At 42.5% G+C, this 19,396-nt stretch overlaps 2 protein-coding genes and 1 long non-coding RNA gene across 5 annotated transcripts in view; 1 reads left to right on the top strand and 2 right to left on the bottom strand.

Annotated features, from left to right (window-relative positions):
- Positions 1 to 6,187, bottom strand: part of LOC308310442 — a 36,301-nt gene extending 30,114 nt beyond the window's left edge. The window contains exons 1-2 of the long non-coding RNA XR_013963493.1: positions 6,055 to 6,187; positions 1,630 to 1,714 (exon numbers count right to left, since the gene is read on the bottom strand). This is a non-coding gene — a long non-coding RNA (uncharacterized lncRNA). The remainder of the gene's footprint in view (positions 1 to 1,629; positions 1,715 to 6,054) is intronic.
- Positions 5,360 to 10,334, top strand: kpna7 (karyopherin alpha 7 (importin alpha 8)). The gene is made up of 12 exons (XM_080756775.1): positions 5,360 to 5,434; positions 5,526 to 5,669; positions 5,767 to 5,858; positions 6,569 to 6,737; positions 7,341 to 7,440; positions 7,569 to 7,651; positions 7,769 to 7,855; positions 7,945 to 8,121; positions 8,416 to 8,649; positions 9,213 to 9,395; positions 9,638 to 9,784; positions 10,216 to 10,334. Exons 1-12 carry the CDS (start codon positions 5,366 to 5,368, stop codon positions 10,300 to 10,302), a joined length of 1,572 nt encoding a protein of 523 aa, XP_080612901.1. The 5' UTR covers positions 5,360 to 5,365; the 3' UTR covers positions 10,303 to 10,334.
- Positions 10,335 to 14,542: 4,208 nt separating this feature from the next.
- LOC308310894 (E3 ubiquitin-protein ligase SMURF2-like) overlaps positions 14,543 to 19,396 on the bottom strand; it is a 93,408-nt gene continuing 88,554 nt past the window's right edge. For all 3 annotated transcript variants that reach the window (XM_080757352.1, XM_080757353.1, XM_080757354.1), the window contains 3 exons: positions 18,822 to 19,023; positions 18,394 to 18,469; positions 14,543 to 18,204 (listed from right to left, as the gene is read on the bottom strand). In XM_080757352.1, coding sequence (XP_080613478.1) covers positions 18,105 to 18,204; positions 18,394 to 18,469; positions 18,822 to 19,023 — 378 coding nt within the window. In that variant the 3' untranslated portion in view covers positions 14,543 to 18,104. The remainder of the gene's footprint in view (positions 18,205 to 18,393; positions 18,470 to 18,821; positions 19,024 to 19,396) is intronic.

Here is a 19,396-nt window from a genome sequence, read left to right as displayed (position 1 = left end):
GATAGCACGCTGTAGCCTCACGAGCCATGGGCTTTGTCTCACTATTAGCTGGCATGTTATAAAGGAGATAAACGCCCTCGTTGCTTGGCTGATACTGACAATAAGCCACTCCGACCTACTTATTTATACTTGCTTGGTGTGTCATTACTTTTTACACTCGGCTGAGTCAACTCAGTGAAAAGAGAACAATCTACTTTGTTCTTACACAAGCTGCATTTGCCTTGGTTTGCTGAATTGTGCTCTATAGCTATGTTATGGATTTCAAAGAATGCAATAACACTGGACATGGTATCAGTGGCACTGATAAGGGCATGAAGGATTATCAATCTTTTGTTTAAATGTAAGTTTCTCTGGATCAAGGGTCTGCTAAATGCCTAAATTGTAAATTGTTTGTTTTGGAAATACAAATTTTCATTATTATAATTTGCATATTCATCTTGGCACTTACAAAGCTCATAACTCACAATAACGCATTGTGGTGCGACATGTTGGAAGCTTGTAGACTGAAGATGTGGTTAAGAATCACCCCTTTACAAATCAAATCATTGTTCACAGAATCACACTATCTCCCCAGATCCCCTCCATACCACTGAACAAGCACCCTGACCAACCAGTAGAAAGGAATTAACCACATGGACCCAAGCATCCCAATTCTAGGGCTAACATTCTGCACAGTTGTGTTAGCACTCTGTCTAACAGTGCCTGTGTGCAGCGTGTCTGTGTAAGTCGCCCGTGTGTAGCTTGATTCATTCATGCACATGGTAAATAATGATGTAATGGGCTGTAATGTACAACTTCAGATAAATTGCTGATTGATCAATTGCTGAACCCACAGAGGGGAAAAGAGGATGTAGACAGGACAGACAGAGGTGTCTTGGTTTATTGTAAAGATAGGGATTAAAGGAGTAGTTAAAATATATATTTTCTAGCAATTACACACACCATGAAGCCTTGAATTCATGGAGATTTTGTCGTTTTTGTCGCATTCCTAAGAAAATAATTTGATGACCGGATGGCTGCTCACAATAGGAGACTCTTTGAGTTTCCTACCTGATAGACTCCGTCAGTCATCGGTGGTCATCAAAGTATTGGATTAGGATTTAGGAATACAAGAAAAAAAATATATATATCCAAATGTGGCATGGACGGCTAGGGTAGCTGTCTGGGGCACCTAGCATGACAGGGTGTCATGGGTTCGATTTTTACCCTTTAAGTGGTTGAATGAAAATAAAATGATGTTATCACATGGGACCTCATTCATATTATCATATTTTGGACAATGTGTAAAGTGGCTTATCCACAAGTATGTACTGGTGGTACAATGGTCCTCACAGCAGTGGGTCTGAATCCAGCTCTGATAAAATACATATAAAAAATACTGTTGGGTTACTTTGTAACCTTTGTTCTCTGAGTGAAGAGACTATCTCTCCACCTCGATGTCACTCAGAAGCGGTGTCGATCAAGTAAACTAGTGTAATCACGCACACCTGGGCCTTATATACCTGTGCGTGCCAGTATCCACGTCACAAGTGAGGTGGGGACATTCCCCATACATATGAAATATGTTGGGTCTCGATACGATAGAGAACTGCATGTTTCCCATGGTTTTAATCTGTAATGGACACTGACCCCATCTGATCTCTTCATCGTCTTGGAGATGACGGCAAGCGGATAGGAGAACGAATGAGCTCACCCATCATTTTACGTACCATCGCTGAGAGAGACAGAGAGAGACAGAGAGAGCGAGAGAGAGAGGAAGCACTTCAAAATAGAAGGGAGAAGGAAAACAAAGGAGAGGTTGAGAAAACGTCAACATTTTTTTTCTCTCTTATGATTGATGCTCCTAACCTTGCCATAACCCCATGTCATTATTCACCATTGTCTTTTTCATATTGTAACCAGTAACCACCTCACTTGTCAATGACTTTCTTTTATGGTTCACAACAGTGATCCGCTGTGACCCCTAGCAGGGTTTTTTCTTTTTCTTTTTATCCAACTAGATTTATTGCACCATATTCAGTCTGCGCAGTATCTACAGTAATTAAGACTAGGAGGTCAGGCGAATGCAATCAGCTACTAAAAAGAGTCATTCTAGTTCAGCAATTGAGGGACATTTTAGTGATGAACTAATGCATCACCTTTCCTCTCTGGAGGATATTAATACCAGAGTAGTTTAAATGTTAGAGAAGCAGATTAGTGACCTAGGTCTTTAAATAGCTGGGAAACGATCACTCCTCCTTGAACAATTTGACTTCAGGCAAGTCAACTGAGTTGGATTTGTGAGACAGCATCTTCATTCTGGGTTTTGTGTAATAGTGTGTCTACTGTCTACACTTTTTTGTATATGTTCCCCTGCCTTAACCACTGTAACACTATAGTGTCCACTCCTTATACTTGGTATGTCATTGTGGGTGTCAGTGAACATTTGGAAAACACCTTCAGCAAAAATAACAGATCTACAAGAGCATCTAGATCTGCAATTTTTGGTGAAGAAAAAGGAGGACAGAACCATCGGGGACACCAGAACAAAGTGGGTTTAAGTGCTTGGAGGAGGTGCGGTGGTGGACAGTTATACAATATTATAAACCTGGAACCAAGCCATCCAGGCTCCTGGTGAATCGTGACCATAAAACATGTGTTTCTGTGTCAAAAAATATTTTAAATACTACTATATTTAATAAATGGGCCCTACAGCAGGCCTACCTTTTTTAGAAATAGTTATCACCATGAAACTGATTTATTATATTACAAGTTTTCTAGACGTTATATAGCCCAAATTTGCATAACTTTCCAGAATACAAATGTTAGAGTCAAAGGTTTATTATTATTGCGAACGCAGTGAGCACTTACTATGAGACCTAGCAGATCATGTCTGTCTGTGTGTGTGTGTGTGTCTGTCTGTCTGTCTGTGTGTCTGTCCCGCTATCCAAATATGTAGTGTGTTGCATCAGCAATCACTCAGCTCCATATATGGGCACAAAAGGGGCCAGGTCCACTCAGCTCCATATATGGGCACAAAAGGGACCAGGTCCACATACAGTAACAGCGGGACAGACACACAGACAGACAGACAGACATGATCTGCAGGGTCTCAGCTGCGTTCGCTTCCCGCGTTTGCGCGTCTTACTGGTTATATTACTGTAGGTTAAAATACAAGTAAGACGCGCAAACGCGTGAAGCGAACGCAGCTCGTGTGTGTGCATGTCTGTCTGTCTGTGTGTCTGTCCCGCTGTTACTGTAGGCTATATGTGGACCTGGCCCCTTTTGTGCCCATATATGGAGCTGAGTGATTCACAAATCCCTCAGCTCCATATATGGGCACAAAGGGGACACACACACACACACACACACAGACATGATCTGCTAGGTCTCATAGTAAGTGCTCACTGCGTTCGCAAACAAAATGTGTGATGATAAATATGAAAAAAATCAATCTCATTCCGATCACAATCTGTGTCATCTTGTCATCTTCAATGTTTGTGTTTACACAAACACTCAAAGATGGCCATTCAAAGTCAATGGCAGTCCAGTCCATTTTTGTGTTAACACAATGTTTGTGTGACATAGCGCCCCTCAAAAATGACTCCTGTGGAAAGGTGATCATATATTAATTTACTTATATTGATCCTATAAACAATTTAATATAGGTTATGGTTTCGCCCACTCAATTCGTAATTAACGTTCCAATTTTGGGGCTCCGGTTCATGGACTATAACGGAACCAGTTCAAGCCTGGTGGAAAAGGTTAATGGACTAAGAACGGAACCGGTTCAAGCCTGGTGGAAAAGGGGCCAGTGAGGATATGAATGAACTCAACTAAAAGAAAGAGTGAAGAAGGCAACTGAATTTCCCACGCAGGATCAATAAAAATCTTATCTTCAGAATCATAAAACTCATAAGACTGTCCATTGTGCCAATAGATGGTGTGGGCTCACATGAGATTTGCCTTGATGTTAAGAGTGGCATTGGGAAGTGTAACTAGGGCATGATGTCAATTTCGGGACACATCCTCAGTAGTGTCTCTTTGAATCAGCGGGTGTTTCGGCCTTCAAACACTATACACCCTCATCAAAGGTGGCCAGCTAAAGGGTGATCAAGCCTTAGCTTGTATCCCATGCCCAATCATTAAGATTTACCTCCCACGGGACTATGCAAGGCAGGGGCGTCCTCTTCCCTGAGCCAGCCATACAGTTGACCGCATACCTCATATGCCCTCATGTTTGAGGGGTTTGAATGGAAGGTAGCACTTTCTAGATTTAAGTAATTGTTGCTTAAGTGGCCATGATTGTGAAATAATTGTTATATTTTGTTATATATATATAGTTTGAAGGCTTTGGATAGCTGTATTATGACTGCTCTCTGCTGATATATAGCCTACATGTAGGCCTACAGTACATACACAAGGCTGTCACAGCACTGGACATCTCTTCTCTGTGATACAGTAGGCTACTTTTGAGCAAGGCATATTTGCAAGTTACTCCACTGGAGATGCTCCTTGGCCTTCCTGCTCTAGGTAAATCGTACTGAAATAGTTTTCCCACATTATATGCCTGTGAACAGTCAGAGTCAGAGAGGCTGTTGTAGACAAAAGGAAATGGCTATGGTTGGTTAGGGACCTGACCTGTCCTCAAGGTAGGCCTACTGCCCACAGAAGAGGTGTCAGTAGTCAGGAATCTGGCTGTGCTTCATGCGTGGTTCCTCCTGCAATCTACATTATTATGAAAAAGGAAATGATTATGGCTGGGGGAAATGTCTAGTTGGGTTTCTATTGTTCAGCCCTTCCTGGCCATTAGACCCTGGAGAGCTTCAGCTGGGAGACACGATCACTTTCTCTCTTTCAATCTCCTCCTGTTCGATTTATCATTTATATACCCCGCTGTTTTTGCCAATGGTCTCTTCTGCAGCACACACACACACACACACACACACACACACACACACACACACACACACAAACACACACGACTTTGGTAATGCTGCCCTCTATTGTCAAGACAAGTAGGCTACATGCGCCCGCTGTGAAAACTGATAGGCGACGCCGCTACGCAGTGACACTGACAGTCACAGACAGTCTACACAGATTCACACAATCACACACTCAAAGGAAAATCACATCTTTTAAATTACCTTTTTGCGTGCCGTGACGTTCGTTTGGCCATCCCATGGAAACCGATACCGTGGTTCTTTATTAGTTGCTGTTTGGATCATTGGCAGGGGGGCGTTGCAAAAATCATTGCTAAATACATTCACCTGAGTGACCCGGAATGGGATGGGTTATTAAAGCTCTCCGACTCACGTTACAGTTCTGATTGATTGTGGTTCAGTGCGCTCTCCAATTTGTCTCCAGTTTGTAGTCAATGTCCACGATGCCTACCAAGAATGTTACCGCCGATGATCGCATCTCTAAATTCAAAAACAAGGGAAAGGATCCCACTGTAAGTTGCCATGTGATAACCTGCTGTAATACAATGGTTAGTTAGATAACTTATCGATCATAATTTCTTTCCATGTCACTTTTGCACTCAGAAACTTCGGGAGAAAAGGATTACGGAGACCGTGGAGCTGCGGAAAGCTCAGAAAAACGAAAACTTTCTAAAGCGCAGAAACATAACTCTGTCATCGCTCCCTGATGATGATGGTCTCTCACCCGATCACACCACCAGCAAAAATGTCAGCTAGTCACTTTTTTTCCCCCACACAGATCTCGCAAGTGTAACTCTTACTCAGATTATTTAATTAAATCATATAAACTTTCTGTCGTGTTTAGGAGCTATTCATGATGATGACTCTTGAGGATATCATTGGAGCTGTTAACAGCGACTGCAAGATCATGCAAGCTCAAGGTTGTCAGGCAGCCAGGTAAACCACCATAGGCAGCAATATTGGTCCAAATGTAGCTGACACTGAGGATTTTAAATATTGTAATGCATTAAGGCTACCTACCTAGTGAATTACTGTAGGCCGGGTAATTATTAGCCTAAAATTTAGACTCTTAGATGTATCATCGATTGTGCCCCCTTAGAACTCCGAACATGTACAAATGGAAGGTGCTTACCTTGATGCTCCAAATGTTGGAGGCCTACGGGGTGCTTTTACAATGTCTTAGTCCGTAGTTCTCAAAGAAGTGTTTTAATCCAGTTTGTGGCCGAACGCCATTTCCCGGCCCCCTCGTTTACTTTCCGTTTACGTTGATCATAATTCCGGCTTTCACCGGATGCGTCCCTCACTACCGCCATCTATGGCCATTGGTAACTTCCGACCGAATCGGCCACAAACGGTATTAAAACGCATCTTTATTGAGAACTACAGAGTAATGCATTGTACAAGCACCCCGTATGCCTCTCGAACATTTGGGGCATCGGATTAAGCACCTTTTAATTAGAAACTGGCTGGTGCCATTCTCCCCCCTCAGGGAAATGAACACTAGGCCAGGCTTAAGAGGCCATAGAACATGGACTGGTGAGCCTATACTTGAAAAAGTTGGGTTACATTTTTATTTTATTCCTCCTGATTTCCATCTCTGCTACAGACTAATCCTAAGGTTAACCAGTTCTGTCGTCTTCTCCTAGGAAGCTGCTGTCACGGGAGAAGGATCCTCCTCTGAAGGAGGTTGTAGATGCAGGATTGCTGACTCGTTTTGTAGAGTTCCTGGGTAGGGATGATGATCTTCTGTTGCAGTTTGAAGCAGCCTGGGCTCTCACCAACATTGCATCTGGGACCTCATGGCATACACAACAGGTGCATAATGTTATGTAGCCTATATCCTTACTACTTAAAGGACCACTTTTCAACCTATCGTCAAATTTTCCGACTCAGTCTGTCTCATAGCTCATAGGAGGGATGTGTGCAGTTCAGAAACCCGTCCACCAGTGACTTCATCATTGGGCATATTTTTTTTAAACAAAATGCAGGACTAGAAAGCATGCATTTTCTATTTGCTTGGATTCCTCATCGATGTCACTGGTGGACTGGTTTCTGAACTGCCCACAGCCCTCCTATGAGACAGACTGAGCAGGAAAATAAAATGGTGCCATTTTATCATGATTATTAGTGAGGACCTATTGTATGAAGATGGGTTGTGAAGTGGTCCTTTAAACATTTGTTTTCTAATTTATGGAATTTCTTACTAATTTATTCATGAAATGACTTTGAAAGAAATGTTTAATTCAGGAAATTCTATTATCTAAATTAAAAACAAAATAAAGGGACCCATAAATGTTTGGGAACCAGTACTTTGCTCTACCTCAAGAGTGGGTTTGACTCTATAAAGCTTGGAGGTGTAGGATAATGAGGTTGTTTTGTTTTTCTAATAGTGATTTGAAACAAATGGTCTATTTTCAGGTGGTGGAGCATGGAGCTGTGCCAGTGTTCATCAACCTGCTGGCCTCACCACATCTGCACATCAGTGAGCAGGCTGTCTGGGCTCTAGGAAACATTGCTGGTAAAGCTGAAATTTAAAAATGTATCTGGACTGGAAATGGAATAAAAGGCTCCTCGATCTAGCCTGGCCTGGGTTTTCATCAAATGGCATGTTGGGATTTGTAGCCACTAATTGGTTTATTTTCTCAGGTGATGGTCCAGCTTATCGAGATGCCTTGATCAACTGCAATGTCATGCCAGCATTGCTGTCCCGGATAACTCCTGAAACACCTGTAAATTGAGTTTGAAATTTAGAGCAGCAGTTTCCAGTTGCTTGAATTAAATGCATTTTGTTTTAGCTGGGCTTGTCCAGAACATAACTTGACAATTTGTAAACTGTATTATTCCAGGTGGGTTACCTGCGTAACCTGACTTGGACACTGTCTAACTTGTGCCGCCACAAGAATCCGTTTCCACCCATGTCTGCAGTCCAGCAGGTAACGTTTTATGCATATTTGTGGCTCACGATGACATACCCTGTGTTATGGACTCTACAAAGGGGTTTCATGTTATGGTCCCCCACCAGGTACTGCCGGCTGTGACCCAGCTGCTGCACCACACTGATAAAGATGTGCTTGCTGATGCATGCTGGGCTATCTCCTACCTCACGGATGGCTCCAACGACCGCATTGATGTCGTGGTCCAAGCTGGCATTGTTCCTCAGCTGGTGGTTCTTATGGGACATGAGGAGATCTGTGTAACGGTAACGTTTCTCAGGATTCATTTTCTTTGACTGGGGCTTATTCAGAAGACTTGTAGTCAACATTAAGGAGTTGCTATTCAACATGACAGTTTTTGTGGTCATGTCAGTTGGTGAATTATGATGGTAACATCCTTTGCTTTCTTCGGTAGCTGCTTGTGAGGACGTACTAGCTGAATATGGCTATATTTGAATGTAGTTTGATTGTCAAAGTACCAGTAAAATGTGTTCTTTGAATGGCAGGCAACAATTCTAGGCTGAAATGCTGCTGACTCGGTGCTGTTTTATGCTCCCCAGGTTCCAGCACTACGCTGCATTGGGAACATAGTCAGTGGATCAGATGTACAGACCCAGGTGGCCATTGATGCTGATGTTTTGGCTGTCCTGCCTCAACTGCTGAGGTACCCTAAGACCAGTGTGCAGAAGGAGGCAGCATGGGCCTTGTCCAACATTGCAGCAGGGTCATGCCTGCAAATTCAACAAATCATTACCTGTGGCTTACTGCCCCCGCTGGTACACGTCCTCAGAAATGTAAGTACACCAATAGTTTGTATCGTATTGGATGGATGTTGCGCTGCAGTAAAAAATCTGGTGATTTTGAGCATTTCTGGTGTTTATTACCCAAAACTGATCACAAGCGTGATACATTTATGTAATTTGACTTGTATATTAAATACAAAGGTTACTGAGTTTAGTGGCATCTAAATGGCTAGACGGCTCTAGGTATTCTGTAAGCAACATGGCTATAAAATGACTGGTTTGCACAATAATGAATTGAATGTGATTGAAGAAGTAGCCTTGCCGAGCCATGGGGCCCATAGGGCAGGAGCCTATCTCCTGTTTCTGTAGCGTGAGGCAGCTTGATGTACATGTACATGTACACCCCCTGGACATGACGCTAGTATGTCGCAGGGACTTACCCCCAATCCAACCCTTGATGCTGAGTGTCAAACAGGGAGGCACTGGGTCCCATTTTCATAGTCTTTGGTATGACCCGGCCGGGAATTGAACCCGACCTCCCAGTCTCAGGGTGGACACTCTAACCACAAGGCCACTGAGCTGAATGTGTGATTAAGTAGAGTAATTTCTTTCAGGGTGACTTCAAAAGTCAAAGGGAGGCAGTGTGGGCAGTCACCAACTTCACCAGTGGGGGCACGGTGGAGCAGGTGGTGCAGCTGGTTCAGAGTGGAGCACTAGAGGCCATTATTGACCTGCTGCAAGTCAAAGATTCCAAAACCATCCTGGTTATACTGGATTGTATCAGCAACATCTTCTTGGTAAGGAGCTGCATTTTGTAGTCTCAAATGCAGTCGCTGTATGTACTTTCTTTGCATAATTTATACACTCACTTGCCAAATAACTGCAATGGTTCATGTTTAACTCTTTTGTGGACATTGCCCACCTCAGTAGTCTTATTGCAGCTGGCCATGAAATGCAATGGTAGAAAAACTTAATTACATCTCCACTGCAAGTACATAATTTACTGTATACTGATATGAGCCCTTCCATTTTGTTAAAGGCGGCTGAGAAGCTGGGAGAGACGGAGAAACTGTGCCTTCTGGTTGAAGAACTGGGTGGGCTGGATCATTTGGAGACACTGCAGAACCATGCTAATGACATGGTGTACCAAGCTGCACATGGCCTCATCGAAAGGTTCTTCGCTGACGTGAGTGCTTGTGTTTTAATAATTTATAAAAAAAATAAAGGCAGATCTAGGCTTGTATATTGGTTATATTCAATGTGACGTTAGACTATGGGCTAAAAATGAGGTGTTCTACAACTCTTATAACACTGATTCTTAGAAGTGGGATATTTTTTACCCATTAAAGGATCTGTAATCTTTAGTTTTTCTTTTTTTTTCATTGGCTATTCAAAAGGAGACAAGCTCACAGTACGTCACTTTGTGCCATTTTATATTTTTGAAAAATCTTGACCAAGGACTTTATTTAAAAAAATATATATATATATATATATATATATATATATATTTTATCATGAACAAGTGAGGACCAATTGTATGAAGATGGGTTGAAAAGTGGTGAAGCAGTCCTTAAAGGAATGTGCTTTTATCTTAACATGGTTTCATTTCCATTCCAGGATGAAGCTGAGGGGGTGAAGTCTATGGCAACGGATTCTGAGTTTGTATTCAAGGGTCCTGAACTTGATAAGTCCTTTGAATTTTAAAATGGCAACTAATAAAATTGATTTTGTAACGCAGCTGTCTGATGGATGTATTGTCTGAGAATTAAGGAGCGCTTACAGTCTGGTCGACCAATTGGTAGAGCACACTTTAAGACACACTTTTGCATTGTTTTCAATGAGAAATGGTCACTTAAAGGTTTAGAAAGATGGACTAAATAAAAAATGTGAAATTGGTACTTTAACATGGACTACGATTTTATAGTTTAAAATGTAAAAGTAGCCTTTTCCAGACAAATTTTGAATAGTTCTTGGCCCTTTATAATTGACCGTGGGAAGCTGACATTGTGAAACTTCACACTTGTGAAGGGAGGGGTGCCTGGTAATGTTGACTTAGATTCATTTATTTCAGATTCACTGTTCTGAGACGTGAATGCAGTGTTTTTGGTATGAACAAAAACGGTCATAAGATGTATCTATATTTGTCTCACATCAGTGGCCTAAATGGCTGGCAATAATTTGTAGTGCTCTAAACAAACATTAAAGTCCATAGACTTGGGTGACATTTCAAAAGCCATGCATTGGAGGGGCTAGTGCCTCAAACTAAAATCATCCGCTTAATTGCTATGAATGACTCTTAAGCCAACCATATTATTTATGGTTTGATGTATTATAATTTCAGCCATCCGGTCCCAGTAATGCATGTTATGTCAACATCTAATGAAAGTAAATGGTGGTCCGGGCACCTAGGCATGTTATTGGTTCGACTCCCGATCCAGACTACCTTGCTGCATATCGCTCTCCATCTCTCTAAAAAATAAAACTCAAGCCCCCCATTGTAGCTCTGGTCCATAGTTCTAATGCCGTTGCATTTAGCAAGAGCAGTAAGGCTATGGACCAGAGCCAGGTTTCTTCAGACATTCATTGTCAAATGAATAGTCACACTAGCTGGATTTTGTTAAAAAAAAACATGCATAATATTCCGGCCAATCACAATTGTCATCCTCTATGTCCTCACATCCTCAGATCCGTGGTACACACAAAGCTGGCTATAGGAGGGGCTAGCACCCCTCAAACAGTGTACACAATGGGACGACACAATGGTCTTTATTCCAATCCACACCAGGAAAAGTTTCAGTAAAGGCTCACTTGGTCTTTTTGACACAGCCTCCAATATCTATCACTGAATGGGTGTAGCATAACATTTGTTCTCAAGAAACATTTCCCTTGGGCATAATTTCCCTGGAGATTTTGCAAGGAAAACTTTGACAAAATGTGTTTTGGTTTGAACTGATTGAAAATAACCTAAACCCATAAATATTTTTGAAAGGCGCTAGCCCTTCCTACAAACTGCTATAGATTCTGTCTGAACACAAACATTAAATGCCATTGACAATGAATGGAGAATTTACATATGTGCCTGAGCAAATCGGCTGTCGGTGCAAACCCTCCGCCAATAAGAGACCACTATTGGTGTAACTAAGGCAGGGATACTCAAATAGATTTACCTGTGGGCCACATTACAAAAATGGCAAGGGGCCAGTAGATAAAATTACGACATTAATGATACTTGATAACTTCTCACTTTCAATTGCTTTATTTTCGCAAAATGTATCAAAGTACAATGTGCATGCACACAATATGTAAATAAATAAATGTGTTACATTTTCTTGCATAAACACAAAGAGCTGTTTCCATAACTGCACAAATTATTGCACATAACATGAGTAGCTGTTATAATAACATAACATAACATGAGTAGCTCTTTGCCTGCCTGCCTGTCCATGAGTAGTTGTCTGTCTGTCAATGAGTAGCTGTCTTACTGTCTGCCTGTCTATGAGTAGCTGTCTGCCTGCCTGTCTATGAGTAGCTGTCTGTCTGCCTGCCTGCCTGTCCAATTGTCCATGAGTAGCTGTCTGTCTGTCTGCCTGTCTGAGTAGCTGTCTGCCTGCCTGCCTAATTGTCCATGAGTAGCTGTCTGTCTGCCTGTCTATGAGTAGCTGTCTGCCTGCCTGCCTAATTGTCCATGAGTAGCTGTCTGTCTGCCTGTCTGAGTAGCTGTCTGCCTTCCTGCCTGTCCAATTGTCCATGAGTAGCTGTCTGTCTATGAGTAGCTGTCTGCCTGCCTGCCCAATTGTCTATGAGTAGCTGTCTGTCTGTCTATGAGTAGCTGTCTGTCTTCCTGCCTGTCCAATTGTCCATGAGTAGCTGTCTGTCTGTCTATGAGTAGCTGTCTGCCTTCCTGCCTGTCCAATTGTCCATGAGTAGCTGTCTGCCTGCCTGTCCAATTCTCCATGAGTAGCTGTCTGTCTGCCTGTCTATGAGTAGCTGTCTGACTGCCTGCCTGTCCAATTCTCCATGAGTATCTGTCTGTCTGTCTGCCTGTCTATGAGTAGCTGTCTGCCTGCCAGCCAGCCAGCAAGTTGGTTAACAGAAAATAAATTGTTATGGCTGAGTAAAATAAAATACAATAAACACAATTTGCCTGAAAATAGATTACCCAGCTATGACCTTTTTCATGAAAAAAAATGAGTAGTGATATGGCTGACTGAGTAAAATAAAACAATCTACCTGAAAATAGATAGCTATAAGTGAAGAGCAATTTCCGCAATTTCCGCAATTACCATTTCCGCAATTTCCGCAATTTCCTCAATTTCCATTTCCGCAATTTCCGCAATTTCCATTTCCACCATTTCCGCAATTACCATTTCCGCAATTTCCGCAATTTCCATTTCCACCATTTCCGCAATTTCCGCAATTACAATTTCCGCAATTTCCATTTCCGCAATTTCCATTTCCATTTCCAACTATTAATGGCAGCTGGTTTCATCATTCAAATAAAATAGAATTCTGTCCGTTTAGCTATAAAATTATGTCAGGGAATAGGGATACACAGTATATGTCTTTCATTTGCATTGCATCTCTCCCCATCTCTTATTTCATTTTCCAGATTTTTTCTTCTTCTTTTTTTTAGATTTTTATTGGTGGGCCAGTCATAATGGTGCCGCGGGCCTGATGTGGCCCGCGGGCCTGAGGTTGAGTATCACTGAACTAAGGTATGTTTCAAGGCCGGTATAAGGTCAATGGGTTTAAAGGATTTAGAACAGCAGTTGTATTAGACATTCCTTAGTAGCTCTCTGCTGTATGGGTACGACTGCTGCTCCTATATAAGCTATTTCAACTTTAACATTTAAAAAATGGCCACATATCCATATGGTAGCATCTGGCCTGGGTAGCTCAGCGGATAGGGCAACGGCCACATATCCTACTGACCTGCCTGCAGACCTGTTGCACATGCTCCATCCACTCTGCCCTTAAGTTTTCCTATAGCCTAACCAGTAAGACGCCCTGAGGGCGAGAAGTGAGGTAGGGCGAGGTTGCGTGCACGCATGCACCTGGGTGACGGCAGATTGCTGGGCGAGTGCTGGCGCTTTGGCATGGGGCGGCCAGATCAACATAATGGAATTATATCTGTACTGGCCATATATGGAGCGTGTCTTGAGTGTACAGGGTTTGATGAGGTCAGATCAACATATGGAATGTCAGAACAGGAAGGGCAGGTGGGGTAGGATCAACATGTCAATGTCAGAACGGGTCAGATTAAGGGTTTGAGGTCAGATGTAGAGTTGCTGGCCGGCTCCATATATGCAGATCTAGGTGATGATCCAGTCTTCTCCATGTATGGTTATCCAGGGTTAGATGAGGTCAGTGTCATGATCTTCATATATGAAGAATTGGAGATGGCCATATATGGTGGCATGACGTATCCATGATGTCACGAGGCGTGATGGATTGGCAACCATATATGGAGGTCAGGAGGTGTGACGGATGGACGGGAGACGCAGGTTTTCTTGGATTATGACATGCTATCGATGTGCTATCAAGATACCGATGTTCATAAGGTCTCAGCTAAGGTCAGTGGCGTAATCATGGGTGTACGCTGTCGCTTATCAATGTCTTCTAAGTTCTGTTCCTCAGTGAAGCCTCACATCACAGGGTCTCTCACTGAACTGTTTGGATTTTGATCTGTCACAGACATACAGTATGTAACCTACATTTCAATGTTATCTGAATGGTTCACTGTGAATGTAAATTCTAAGTGGAAATGAGAATGTTCAAAAGATCTTTAGATGCCCTGCCCTTGCGCAAGCACTGGCCTCGCAGTTCAGGATTTCACCCAGCTTGTGAAAAGGTTGACTTGACTCTCAAGCTGAGAACGATCACAGACTGGTGGTGCATGGAATGTTCTAGACAATAAGGAGAACACCAGTGGTTCTATGAAACATAATGCTGTGAGTTTCAAACAGCATGGTTTTATTGCTCAGTTTTCTGCAAGGGTACAAGAAGTTTAATATTTGCCTTTTTTAATTTTCCTTATGTACAGGTGTCAGTTACAAAGCTCACAGAGCAGCAGATGTGAAAAACTATGAACACACACTGTAATAATAAATACACAAAAGAAAACAGAAATAAAATATTGGTGGTGAAAAACAAGTTTTTTGCAAATTGTATCAATTAAATCAATTAATTTTACACAGAAAAAACTATTATCCGCAGAAGTGAAAATGAATGAATAAAAGTGTGGAGAGGGGTCTTGATAATAATTGTAGACTCATCACTAGTTGAGTTAATCGTGGCAGTGTTCTGAACACATCTGTGTATTCATGAACACCAGGCTGCATGATTCCGATCAGATTTAGAGATTTCACACACATTTCTGGCATCAGGCAACAAAGCACACTTTACAGGCTGTCTCGTCTTAGACTGTTGAATGGACATCGGAATCTTGCCTAGGATGTACACTCGTTGCTAAATTGAGGATTAATAAAAAAACAGTCCACTTATGTCTGGAAGCACTGAACCCCCAATGCATTCCTCAGTGAATACTCGAAGCCAGAGAGCTCCACATACCCATGAGAAAAGGACATACAGTACTGTATAAGGTGGAGCAGAGTGTGTGTGTGTGTGTGTGTGTGTGTGTGTGTGCATGCTTGCGTGCGTGGACATTGGATGTATTGTAAATTTGTACATATCAAGAACTTTGCATATGTATCTACATAATGGTTGATGTGTGACGTGTGCCCCGCCCCCCAAAAAAACTATTCCATTTCTGAGTCTGGTTATAAAGTTATAAAGGTCAAATCAAAGGTTGCCGCTTGCGAGTCACATAACGGCATGAACAAAATGATACATACTGTACAAATAACACCGGTTCGTGGTGTTTTGTCTCTTCAGGAGGCTCTGAGCTGTGCGCATGCACACTCACACACACAGGTTTCTGAATTTCATGTAAGAAACTGTTCATGGTTGCAAGCAATCACTATTGACAGCAGGCAGTTTTAAAACAAAACAAAAACAGATGTCAACACATTTTTCTAGGAGGACAACTAATAAACTGCAAATAAATAGGCATTTATCTGTTCAGCATCCATTCATGCAGGGGGATGTTTGGGGGGAGCCTCTAGGGAGAGGGAGTTGTGCAAACGGTAACCTCTCTGTGGTCTGAAGTGATGTTTCATTTGGTAGCCCACAAAGGGACACAGGTGCACCATTATGTGTCCAAGGAAGGGACCGTGTAAACACACACACACACACACACACACACACACACGCACACACGCGATCATCTCACAAACAGGCACACGTTTTTTCTCTAAAGAAAAATAAAGACAAAAAAAAGAAAATGTTATGAATTCAATCTATTATGCCATGTGACATGTCTGTGTGTAATATTTAGCTAAATGTTTTCTGAATGAAAAGTTAAGGAAGAAGTTAGGGGGGCAGGGGGGGGGTCCAATAAATAGAAACGGTGTTGCAGTCTGCCCTGGTTTCAGACAAAGGATCAAACATGTGAACCTTCATAAACATCCCTTCACGTTTAGCGCTCTCGTCACAGAATTACACCCCCCCCCCCCTCCCAAAGAAAAAAAGAAAAATCTAAAAATCAAATGCAAAGAGGAACCAAAAATGATCAGACGACGTGGCCTGAGAATGCAACAGAGGCCTGTGACAGACACCAACATGCTAGCATGTAAAATGAACATAAAGTACAAGCAGCCATATAGAAAATAGCTATGTATTTGTACATACATATATATTTATATATATATATATACTAAAAAAATATACAGGTATATAGATACTTTTTACTCTGTATATTTCTAATGCATCTGTACGCTTGCAAATAAAATATGGTATATTTGGGGTCATTTTCATCTCTTCTGAAGAAAGCCTCTCCTGCCATCACCGCTGGGGATGTAAAGTGCTCTAAAGTGGCGAGAGAGAGAGAAATTTTCTACTGGCTTTATATATATATATATATATATATATATATATATACACGTTTTAAAAATGTCACTGTAAAAGCATTTCTGTCTCTCTTGATAAACTTTCAACATGACCTGTCCCCTGGACAAATTCTCTGGATGCTTTTCATACATGAGCTGACCAGAACTGTGCTGTGCTATGCTATGCTGACTCAGAGGAGGGGGGAAATACAAATAAAACATGCAAATTTGCAACTGTGCTGAATAAAATAAAATAAATCATAGGGGCCAGTACAGTGGCTTTCCGGTCACCTACACAGTGTGAGATTAATCTGATGCCATTTCATAGGGGGGGGGGGGGGGGGACATGTCTACCCTCACATACATGCACACCAACGTGTGCACCACACACACACACACACTATAACAAATATGACCCCTCCCCCCCCCCCCCCCCCCCCCACACACACACACACACACCCCTACGGTACACGTGCATTCGGTGAGGCGGACACCTTCTTCAAAAGAGCTTGCTCTTTGTAACAAAGCGTCCCTCTGTACTGTTCAAGCTTTACTCCATTTCACAAAAATGCCAACACCTGACCAACTTCCACACACACTTCCGGCATCTCATTGGTATTGGCATGACATATGACAGCTCCCGTTTATCTTTTACATTTAACACATGCAAAACAAAATATTCCTTTTGTGAAATAATCACTAGCATGGACATAAACTACAACTGTAAAGGAATACTGAATCTTGCCAAAACAGATAGTGTAGAGCATTTTGGAAGGAGACCCTTCATATGTCAAAAAACATACCAGTGAGGTATGATGGATGAGTCAGCGTTGTTTATTCAGTTGATGCCCCAGGCGGCCATGGCAGTCTGAGGTTGTATTAGTTGAGGTTAGAACGGCTACTGTGGGCAAGATATGGCTAGCTGTAGACTCCATGTTAAAGATCAAAGAGCAGCGCAGGGGTCAATTCAGTCCAATATGAAAATCAAGCCTGTTGATTCTTCAGCAGTGAACAGAGATGAGAAACGTATAACTGGAATCCTTTGGATTGAAAGCTAAATGGACATACTGTAGACTGAAAAACAACTGGCCCTTATGCATCACACTGGAAAACAACACCCCGCAAAAAAACGAACGAAAACAGAAAATGTATGTCGCCTTGGCTGCAGACTTTATTCATGCTGCCTTGAATTTCAGCGTTCGAATCACACAAATCAGACCAGAGGATAAAATGAAAAGAATTCAATCATAGAATAAAAATGTCAAGCCAAAGCAACATCCTTGTGGGGGTCTCTAGGTCAGCAACCTTCAAGTCTCTCATAGCAGCTGAATAAAACAAAACAAAAGATAAGTCGTAAGGGAAGAACATGGAGGGGGAAGTCTGTGAGCCATTCTGTGGCTTCAGCCTGCGTTCTGGCCTGCCATCCGCCTGCCGTGTGTCCGAGGAGGGGCTTGCATGTGCAGTGTGGTGACAGTCAGTGAGAGTGTCGCTACTTTGTTGACATAGTGATGCGCGCACACACACACACACACACACACACACCCCTGCAAAAGGATTCACTCATTCCACAGCAAAGCCGCACGTCTCCTCGATAGCAGTCAGCAGCTTGTCGCACAGCTTGTCGTAGCTCTCGTAGGGGGGAATATCGATCCGGTTGAAGCTGGAGAGAGCAAAGAGAGACGAATGAGGAACACAGACAAACGATGGAAGACGTGAACAGGGGGAAGAGATACGAGCAAGAGGGATAGACAAAAGAGAGGGAGAGAAATATGAACGAGAGACATAGAGAAGACACTCAGGCGCCTGAACATAATGTATGCAGCTATGGTGTGTGTCCGTCTATACACACCACGTGTGAGCTTTGGGCAGGTTGTTGGCGTTGGCGTCGATCTGATGAATGGTGAAGAGTCTGGGTCCGGCAGCACCTACAAGAAACATGCACACACACACACACACACACACACACACACACACACACACACACACACACACACAATACAATGTCAAACAATTAACTAAAAACATTGTTGCCAAGAAAAGTCAATCTGAAATAAAAAATCATAATATATTTTTACAGGGTCCCTGGCACAAAAGAATTTCAGATGGGGGTCCACGGCCAAATACATGTACTTTTCGGGATGCTTGACCTGAAAACGTTTGAGAACCACTGACTTACTACTACTACATACAGCACTTCTCTATGCTACGTGCACTCAGATTGTAAGCACATGTTCACGCTCCTGTCCTCTCTCTCACAAGCCACATGTTCACACCCACCCTGTAACGCCTTGAAGCCTTGCAGAGGGACTCTGGACGATCCGGTGACAAACTGCAGCAGCCTGGCTCGCCTCTCTTCGTCATACGACTCCACCGCCTTCCAGAACCACTTGACGATGTTGCTCTCCAGCGTGCAGTGCTTCAGGCGCGTGTTGGACTTCCAGTCCGCAATGTCGATCTTACCCAGGCCGCACACGATCAGCTATGGGCAGAGATGGCGTGGGCATGGGATGTTTTAAAATCATATTGCAGTGGCGGTTAAAGTACTCTGCCCCAATACTAGAGCAGAAGTATAGATAGTCCTGGTCGAATGTTACTCACCCACAAGTTAACGTTGCTCTGTCAATTTTGTACTCAAGTTAAAAGTACTGTAGTACTTGTATTTCTTACTTGTATTACTCAAAAAAATTATTTAAGTACATGATACTTTGTTATTGTCCACCACTGTTTAGTACAAACAGATCTTGTAACATACTGTGTCTTATAGAGGCAGCTAGCAGCAGTACAGCATTGGAGCAGCGCGTTTGAAAAAAGTGTGACATTTTGGCCACGGATATAGGGAATGAGATGGTCTA

The sequence above is a fragment of the Protomyctophum bolini genome, assembly GCF_963924005.1.
Source record: "Protomyctophum bolini genome assembly, chromosome: 3".
NCBI lineage: Eukaryota > Metazoa > Chordata > Actinopteri > Myctophiformes > Myctophidae > Protomyctophum > Protomyctophum bolini.
Note: the sequence above shows the minus strand (reverse complement) of the source record. Positions and strands in the feature narration are given on the sequence as shown.

What these genes read in the sequence shown, in the direction of transcription:
- kpna7 (XM_080756775.1), top strand. Translation starts at nt 5,366, where the DNA reads ATGCCTACCAAGAATGTTACCGCCGATGATCGCATCTCTAAATTCAAA. An exon ending in ACAAGGGAAAGGATCCCACT is followed by an intron (nt 5,435 to 5,525) that starts GTAAGTTGCCAT and finishes TTTTGCACTCAG; the next exon opens with AAACTTCGGGAGAAAAGGAT. An exon ending in GGATAACTCCTGAAACACCT is followed by an intron (nt 7,652 to 7,768) that starts GTAAATTGAGTT and finishes GTATTATTCCAG; the next exon opens with GTGGGTTACCTGCGTAACCT.